Source organism: Lonchura striata, chromosome Z, assembly GCF_046129695.1.
Source record: "Lonchura striata isolate bLonStr1 chromosome Z, bLonStr1.mat, whole genome shotgun sequence".
Classification (NCBI taxonomy): Eukaryota; Metazoa; Chordata; class Aves; order Passeriformes; family Estrildidae; genus Lonchura; species Lonchura striata.
Window position 1 is genome coordinate 61,503,614 of NC_134642.1, and position 9,756 is coordinate 61,513,369.

General features: G+C 44.2%; 1 protein-coding gene across 1 annotated transcript; it reads left to right on the forward strand.

The window, feature by feature from the left end:
- Nucleotides 1-1,953: 1,953 nt before the first annotated feature.
- Nucleotides 1,954-9,756, forward strand: DNAJC25 (DnaJ heat shock protein family (Hsp40) member C25). The gene is made up of 4 exons (XM_021525017.3): nucleotides 1,954-2,274; nucleotides 3,306-3,458; nucleotides 5,367-5,837; nucleotides 8,713-9,756. Exons 1-4 carry the CDS (start codon nucleotides 1,966-1,968, stop codon nucleotides 8,833-8,835), a joined length of 1,056 nt encoding a protein of 351 aa, XP_021380692.3. The 5' UTR covers nucleotides 1,954-1,965; the 3' UTR covers nucleotides 8,836-9,756.

The window sequence follows — 9,756 nt, forward strand, 5'->3', positions numbered from 1 at the left end:
TGAGGAAGCAGATTTGGAACCCATCCACAACTGATGTAAATCATAAGCATTTATTATTGCAGAAAGGAGACAGGTGGAGGAGGAGACCAGCCACATGGGAGGCACTCTCATTTCTAGCTATAATAGCTTTAAGAACAGCACATGCTCTGATGAGCTGACCATTTTTGTGGTATTTGCAGCATCAAGCCCATATCTACTTTCCTAAGAAATGTCAAACACTGAGGTGATGATGCTCCTGCTGGTTACACCAGAGCAGAGATGTAATCCTCCTTTCCAGGAGAAGTCTGGGTATGCAATATCACAGGTGGCAGACCTGCTGTCGAGGCCACTATTTGAGGGAGCTGTGCATACACAATCACTCAGAATCACAGAATGGGTCAGGCTGGAAGCATATCTGGTCCAACTTCCCTGCTTAAGCACGGCATCCTAGACAACATGGCACAGGATTGCATCCAGACAGTTCTTGAATCTCTCGGGTGAGGGAGACTCCACAACCTCTTTGGGCAATCTGTTCCAGTGTGCAGTCACCTGCACAGTAAAGAAATTCTTCCTCATGTTCAGGTGGAACCTCGTCACCCTCCCTTAGTATACTTCTAGCCATAGATGAGGTCACCTATCAATTATGTCTTTGGGCACCCACAGGAGGAATTTTCTCTATGATTCCGTGCCATGGAGGCAGTGTACTGGACAGTTCCCAAAGTGGGGCCAGTTAAATTATGGTGGGCCCTACAAGACAGGTGGTCAGACCCTGAGCTCTGCCAGGAGCAAGCCTAAACCAGGTACAGGCTCAGGAAGTACTTTAAAGGTTTCTTCCCTGACGAATCACAGAATCATTGGGATTGGAAGGGACCTCTGGAGATCACCTACTCCAATCCTCCTGCCAGGAGAAGGGTCACCTAAAGCATATGGCACAGGAATGTGTCCAGGTGGGTTTTGAACACCTCCAGAAGGGAGATTTTGTGATTTCCCTAAGCAGCCTGTCCCAGTGCACTGCCACTCTCAATGTAAAATTGTTCCTCGTGTCGAGGTGAGACTTCTTGTGCTTATGGCCTTCACTCCTCCTGCTACCGCTGAGAATCACTGAAAGGTCTGGCACCATCCTCTCGGCATCTGCCTTTGAGATGTTTATAAGCATTAATGAAATCCCCTCTCAGCCGTCTCTTCTGCAGACTGAACAGGCCCAGCTCCTGCAGTCTCTCCTCATGAGAAAAACGCTCCAGACCCCAAATCACCTTTGCGGCCTACTCTGGACCCCGTGTTTTTCTTGAGCTGCGGAGTCAGAGCTGCCCGCAGCAGATCAGACGCGGCCTGCCCAGGGCTGAGCGCAGGGGGTAGGATCACCTCAAAGACCCACTGGCAGCGCTCTTCCCAATGCATCCCAGGATTCCGCTGGCGCGGGCGCCACGCACGGGCGCACTGGGGGCCGGGGCCGCAGCCGGGGCCGCGGCAGCCCGTGAGGAGCCGGGCCCGGAGGAGCCGGGCCCCGGAGGAGCCGGGCCCGGGAGGCGCCGGGCCCGGAGGAGCCGGCCCGGGAGGAGCCGGGCCCGGGAGGCGCCGGGCCCGGGAGGAGCCGGGCCCGGAGGAGCCGGGCCCGGGAGGCGCCGGGCCGGGAGGCGCCGGGCCCGGGAGGAGCCGGGCCCCGGAGGAGCCGGCCCGGGAGGAGCCGGCCCGGGAGGCGCCGGCCCGGGAGGCGCCGGCCCGGGAGGCGCCGGCCCGGGAGGCGCCGGCCCGGGAGGAGCCGGCCCGGGAGGAGCCGGGCCCGGAGGAGCCGGGCCCGGGAGGAGCCGGGCCCGGGAGGAGCCGGCCCGGGAGGAGCCGGGCCCGGAGGAGCCGGGCCCGGGAGGAGCCGGCCCGGGAGGAGCCGGGCCCGGAGGAGCCGCCCCGCGCGGCCCCGCCTCCCTCCCGCGCCGGCCCCGCCGCCGGCCGCGCGCACGGCGCGGAGCGCGGCCCGGCCCCGGCGGAGCAATGGCGGCGGCGGCGCGGCGGCGTCCGGGCGGGCGCTGGGCGCTCTGCCTGTGCCTGTGTGCGGCGCTGCTGCCGCGGCCGGCGCGGGGCCTCACCGACCGCCTCTACTGCGGCCGCCGAGTCTGCTACGAGGTGCTGGGAGTCAGCCGGCAGGCCAGCAAGGCGGAGATCGCCCGCGCCTACCGGCAGCTGGCCCGGCAGTACCACCCCGACCGCTACCGCGGGGAGCCCGCGGGCAGCGAGGGCGGCGGGGCGCAGGCGGCGCACGAGAAGTTCCTGCTCATCGCCGCCGCCTACGAGACCCTCAAGGTGAGAGAGCGGGACCGCCGCCGCGGCCGGAGCCGCTCGGGTAAGCAGTCAGGGAGGGGAGGAGAAACACCCCGAAATGCCTCCTTCCGTAGCCAGCCCGAGAGTGCGGGAAGGAGGATGGAGTGCGCTTGGAAGTCCTTCTGTGTCTAGAACGGGTTGTTTTCAAATTTATTTATTTACTTATTTATTTATTTATAACCGACCGACTAGGCTTTATCTTGGAGATATGCCTTTAAAAGTAGCAGTGACTGGAGTAGCATGTGGGATCTGTAAGGGAAGGCTTCTCAGGGCAAAGCATGTGTGACTTGGCAAAGATGCAAAGATGGAACCCGGGAATGGAAGAAGGAGACGTGTAAGTGTTTTAAGGCTACAGGGGATTAGAAAAGGGAAAGGGAACTTTTTTTTTCCTTTCTTTCTTTTTTTTTTTTTTTTTTTTTTTTTTTTTTTTTTTTTTTGCGAGGCAGAAGAGGGGACGGAGTTTGAAAGGAATTCAGTTGAGCATCGCAAAATTATATTTCCCCTCCTGCTATTGCATGGAGGAAAATGATGAAAAACTCAGAAGACATGAGAACAATGAGATTTTAAATTGGCCTTCCATTGGACAGATTCCATAGCCCTGTAAACTAATTCCTTTAGGTTTTGTATGACAATTTCCTAATAGGTTCTTCATCTGAAAATCTTTTCCTGAGCAATACTTATTAACTCCAGTCCAGCTGGACTTCGCATTCTGAAGTTAAACAACTTACTGCGTGAATTTTAGTTGCTTGTCTGTTTTCTAGTTTTAAATGCCTTTGCACAGCGCCTGCTTATTCATTTTACAACTAAACATGTCATATGTGCATGGGCAGATAAGTGCAAGAACAAATTAATAGAGAATATGAGTAAACAAATTTCCTCTATGTTTCATACTCCCTTGGGCTATCAACAGTTTTACAGAGACATGGTCCTTAATGAGATGTAAAACACGTGTAAAATAGAGTAAATGAAAGCAGGAATTTAAACCTGAATGAGTTTTTCATGTCATCCTGCAGGATGAAGAAACACGTAAAGATTATGACTACATGCTGGATCATCCTGAAGAGTATTACAGGCATTACTACCACTACTACCGCAGGAGACTGGCACCTAAAGTAGACGTCACAATAGTGATCCTAGTTACAGTATGTGCCATCTCCGTGTTTCAGGTAAAATTTCATCACATTTACATCATGCTGCTCTGTGAGTTTCTGAATAAGAAGAGAAGAAGTGGCAGCTGTCATAATGTACCATTTAATAAAAGTGTCAGTGAGGAGCCCTGTTCCTCTATGCTGTGGTTCAGGTCTGTTTGCTGTCCATAAAAATCCTGAAGTCAGGAGGTACTTAGCGGATTTTTGACTGCCCTTGGTACCTTGAACAAAGGTAGAGATTAGTTTCTTTTAATTTTGTTGAGACAAGGTGCATCTTTTTTGAAGAATTTACTTGGTTATTCTTGGCAGGCTCAAGAGTAGCTCAGGCAGGACTAGTGCCCCAAACAACGTGTGTCAGCTTGTCAGTATCCATAAGTAAATTAAAAAAAAAAAGCCAGTATAGCAAACTGAATTCAAGACTCAATTCAGATGATAGGACTGAATATCAGGAGTTTACTAAACTTGTGTGAATCTGTCATTGCGGTATATTTTAAATACCACATTGATGAAGTCAGGATATAAGCAAATTCAGTTCAGCAGAGTTTACTGTGAAAGTGGTAGATCCAAGGCCAAGAAAACCCCGTGTTTGGCTCGTGCTGTTGCTGACAAGAGGACAGAAGTTCGTAACTTCTCTTTAGGATCTTTTAAATCACTGGTTCAAAACACCATTAAAAATACCCAAGAAGTTTAAGAGATGAAGATACAGCTTATGCTGTAGTGTAAGCAGCTCAATGTTTAGTGGGATATTAGAAGTCAGAATAAAAATTATGTTGATCAGAATTTGAGAACTTGGAATAATAAATTCTAATGGCATATTCAGCCAAATATCTAATTTATCTTCAGATTTAGTAGTGGCATGTCTTATTTCTTATTTTTTATGCAAGTGCAGACACTCACTTTCCTGGAGTCCCAACTGCAAAGTGCTTTTAAATTCAGTGTAAGCATGTGTAAACTGGTCTGCCCATCTTGCTTTCTGTTGTTTCTGCTTCTTGGCCTTTGCTAAGGTTGTATAGTGGGTTTATGTCTGCGCTTGGTCTTGGTAAATGGTGTGAGATGCGTCATGGTTAAAAATGTTGTGAGACATGCTTGGATGTCCCAAGAATGAAATTGAGCTGCTAACTTTTTCCCTCTTTGCCTGTCTGGTTTCTTCCATGTTCTCCATGCCTCATCTCAGGTCATTTACAAGATCCTAGATGGGTCTTGTAATCATCTCTCAGCTAGTCCTTGTGCTTCTTCTGTCTTCAAAAGGAAGCATTCTCAGGGCTGTGCTGTACAGGGCTAGGAGCTGGACTTGACGATCCTTGTGAGTCTCTTCCAATTCAGGATGTTCTATGATTCTGTGTTCCTCCAGGCAATAATTTTCTGGTTTGTTGTCTGGGGTTTTTTTCCCCCCACTCCCTTGAAATCCAGAGCACAGCTGGCGATCAGAGAGGTATGTTGAGTCTTGTTAAGTGGACACTGCCAGACTAATGAGATTGTCACATACTTAGGCGGTGTTCAGTGAACTGTTTTAAATGTGTAACAATTTTACACTTAAATATTCATATACTAGCTCCTATATTTATAAATATAACAAGAGAGGCTTCTGAGAATGGCTGGCACAGCCTGGTGTTAACTTGCAGGAGATTGCCATCTACTCAAGAACAAAACTGTTCAGAACGGTGTCTGCTTGGCCTTCCTTGTCATCGTAAATTGCTGTGAGATATGCTTGTATACATCCATTTTCCAGGTGCTTCACTGAGTCTGGAGGGATAGCTTCTGTGATACCACAGCAGTACTGTTAGCTTCACTTTTTGCCCTTACTGTAATATAACCATGGTTAAAAGTATGTGACAGCATCACTTTTTTGTTTTCCTGGCAAACCTCCAGATAGGAATGTGTCTGTATTAAAATATGATTTTTACTTTTACTGTTCTTAAATTACAGTTCTTCAGCTGGTGGAGTAGTTACAATGAAGCTATCAGCTACTTAGCATCTGTGCCAAAATACCGTATACAAGCTACTGAGATTGCCAGGCAACAAGGTTTACTCAACAAGACTAAAGAAAAAGGCAAGAACAGGAGGTCTAAAGAAGAAATTCGTGAAGAGGAGGAAGAAATTATCAAAGACATTATTAAAAATAAAATAGATATAAAGGGTGGTTATCAGAAGCCCAAAATATATGATATCCTTCTATTTCAGATCCTTCTTGCTCCTTTTTACTGGTGCAAATACATAGTTTGGTACTGTTGGTGGATTTATTGTTTCACTATTAAAGGGCAAGAGTATGGTGTGGAAGAGAAGTTGTACATCATACGGAGGTACATGAAAATGTCTCAGTCTCAGTTTGACAGCCTGGAAGATCATCAAAAACAGACCTTTCTTGAACGGCAACTGTGGATACGGGAAAACTATGAGGTGAGTAGTGATACTGAAATCAGCCAGGGAATAAACTTTCTAACACAACTTGAAGTATTAGAAAGCAGGCATTCTTCATTCACTGAACACACCCCAAGCTTATATCCTCTAATTAAATGTATGTCGTGAAACTTTACAGTTGGGTATTTATTCCATTGTGATTGTACATATTCATTACAATATACTTCCTAGCTAATATATAAACATCACTTTTCCTAGAGCTAATTTGCATGCATCCAAGTCCTGCTGGAAGTCCTTTTATTGTTCTAGAGGCATGTCTGAAGGGGTCTGTGATGGTTATATTGACTAAGTGCTTCAATATTTCAGGTGTCCTTTCCTTGAAATTTTTCTTTGGGCACGTGCTGTTGTTTCTTGTTACCTGCAAGAACACCACTGTTTTCCTTATTTTCTGTTCATCCAGTGGTTCCAGCTACTTTTACATACCTTTACCTTTTTTTGCTAATTAGTCTTTAAAGTCTGTCCAGCAGCTTCAGGGAAGCTGAAGATCTCGCTTCTCTATGTTATTTATCAGTAGCCCTGGTGGAAAGACTAAAGTTGGTTATCGAGCAGTCCCAGAGCAGTAATAACAGTGTGCTCTTAAGGTAGCTTGAAGACTATTGTCTCTTCTCCAAACAGTAATCATTTGTAATAAGTATTACCCAGATTTTCTGAAACTCCTATTTCATCAGTCTTCTAACCTGGCTCAGACTGTTTTGATTGTTTGTTTATTATTGTTTTGGTTTGGTTTTCCCATCTGTCCTTTGATAGTTCTTTGGCCTGTGGTGAGTCATAGACTGTTCTTGCAGTGCTGTACACCTGTTCAAGTAGGGATGGCATAAAAACCACCATTAGGCACAACTTCTGCTCTTGCCATGGATAGTCAATAAATTAATAGTCAGTATTGAATAGTCACTGTGTAATTTTTAAAAAATCTGTGAGAGCAGAGAAAGACCATTAGCCACAGCATGGATTTTTCAATCCAGAATTATTTGGGATGCTGAGGCATGGCATGTTGACAGAACCCTTCTGTTATTCCACAGAGGTGCATCTGTGGGCCATTTGCATGGGAGGTCTCTAAAGAAAAACATGAGAATGTGAACTCAGTCTGCTTAAGGGAACATGGAGTTGGTGCTGGAGTTGGGGGGAGAGATGGGATGATGGCAGGACACCAAAAATAAGAGAATGTTTTCTAGCAAACCCATCCTAACTGAACACATACACATACCTAGCAGATAATCCTTTCCTTACATTAATACCTATTTTACCATTTTCCTCTTCAAGTTTATAGGGTAATCCACCCTTGCCTCTTTTGAAGAAACAATCTGAAGTCCAAAGACTGAGTAATGCTGCTAGTTAAAGCAGATGTTAATATGGAAAAAGATTGCACGGATATCCTGTAGTAGGGGAAATTGCCCTAGTTTCTCATCCATGCAGTTTTTAATTAAGGATGTTTTGGTCACTGAATATGAAAGCTGTATTTGCCACAAGTGAAGTCTTTTTAGCTCACATTTGTCTCCTGTGGTGACCAGCAGTTCATTTTCTCTAACAAATACATGACATCTGCACACATATAGTAATATTTATCCATCATATTTTGCAGCTTTGTGACTTTTTGAAAAGGAAATGGGGTCTTTGTACATAATTGCTTCAGTGAGTTTTACCTGGTCACTTGTATGCTGTGAAGCTTTCAGCCTCTGCTGTGCCATCTGGTCATGAGTTCATCAATACTTGAAGAAGGTGGTAGAGGAGGATTTTTCTGAAACCACCTGGACTCATGCTCATTCCAGTATTACAGGAAATGGAGAAATAGTCATGTATTTTCTATAGAATGTGTTTTCTAGGGTGAAAAATAATGCTGTAGTGTTTCTTCCCAAAAGCTTGTCTGTTCCTTCATCACTGGAAATGTCTATCTACATATTGTTCACTTTTCTGGTGTTTTAGGATGGGAATGACCAGGAATTCAATGCACAGGGACATAGAGCTCCACAATATTTTTACAGTTTCCTAATGGTTTTTAAAACCTTTATGATCACTGAGCATTGAGTTTGTGTATTAATGTAGCCATCTGTAATATATTTTTTAAATCTTGTTCGTACAAAGGGGAGCTCTAAATTTAATTGCCCTTTGAGTCAGACTAAGTCACATGACACTGAGATGATGAAATCATGCATGGTTTTGAGATTTATGCTAGCTGCATCTACATAAACTACCTTCCAGAATAAAAAATCAGATACTTTCGCATTTTCATGGCTTTTTTTTTTTTTTCAGATTACTGACTTTGCTGTTAACTATAGATTCCATTGCAGTGAGCGAGTATTTCTTGATAGAATATAATTGTTCATCTTTTAGTACTGTAAACACTGGATGCTGAGATATTTGAGATTTTCTCAACTTTGTTGAGAACCTTACTTGGGAACAAAAAGTTCCATTGTGCTATTCTGTTAGATGACGACTTTGAACAGGGAGAACAGCTAAAATGAAGAGCTGAACAGCTCCATTGGACAGTATGTGTGCTGAAAGGGACTTGCAAGGTTAGCTTTTCAGAACATGAGCAGTTGCTTAGTGTGTATTTTGTTGAGCTTGTCGAGCATCTACTTCTCTAGCAAAAAAAAAAAAAAAAAGGTTTTGGAGCTTAGAGGAAGGTTGTTCTGCTCTCAGCAAAAGCACAAAGCATCTTGGGCAGTAAGTAGTAGACTCTTGAGCTGCAGGTCCTCCAACACTTTGTGTTGGTCAGGGTCTGCTTCTGCACTGCAACTCAGTCTTTTGTAAGAACAATAAGCTGGCAAATGATTGAAGAATAAACAGTTAGACCCTACTTGAGTCTCAGGTAAGCTGTTTCTTCATCCTTATTAAAACTTTCTCCCTCTCTTACCAGGTGTATAAACGAGAACAAGAGGAGGAGTTAAAGAAGAAGATGGCCATTGATCCCCGATGGAAGAGATACCGGCGGTGGATGAAAAATGAAGGACCTGGAAGACTGACTTTCATTGATGACTGAAAGTTGCTCAACAAAATGTGTGCTATTGCTGAAAGTGATTTGCAAAACTTTTCATTACACCATTCAGAGTTTTGTCTGCTGTGGCTTAGCAGTGATCTAAAACTCAGGAACTATTACATCAGGCAGAAACATAATACAGGTTTACCATTTTTATAAATCAGACCTATTAAAACAGGCTCAGCCTAATGTATATATGCCATTTACTTGGGGATATCAGTGTGGAATTCATTATTCCAAACAATGTATTTTTGCTCGATACTTCATCATCAATGAAACCATAACTCTAGTCTTTCTGAAAATGTTTTTAGTTCAAACCTTTGCAAGTCCCAGTTTTCCTCTTTAAGCTGAAGGGTTTCTGCAAGTGGAAACTGAAAATGCTCACAAAAGATTCTGAAGCGAGAGCCATTTTCTGTTTTCTTCTCTTTCCCCTACTTTTCAATCTAATTTCTAAGATGCCAAATTGGTTGTTTTTCATGTAAACAATATGGGGATTATACGAGACTACTGCTATTCCTGCTTCACTTGGAAATTGATTTTATTCTTTGTGGGAATAAATGATGCATGATTGATCATCATTGTGATGCAAACAAGCCTTAATTCTTTGTTCTACAGAGTAATTAATGATACAGTATGCTTGGATTTTTGTGGTTTTTCATCTTGTACATTGGATTATACCTGCTTGTTCCAAACGAGTATACCAGTGAATATTAGTTTATTAAATGTGACATTTCTTTCACCAAAGTATTGGTTAAAGGGAAAAATGACCCTTTTGTTAAAAAGGGCAGTTTTGATGCCTTATGTAAATAAAAGTTTATATATGCAGACTTAATTAGTTTTAAATTCTAAATCTTAAAGTATTCATTACATTTATCTCTTCTGATCAGACCTCTGAGTACTTAGAATAAATAATACATAACAGCA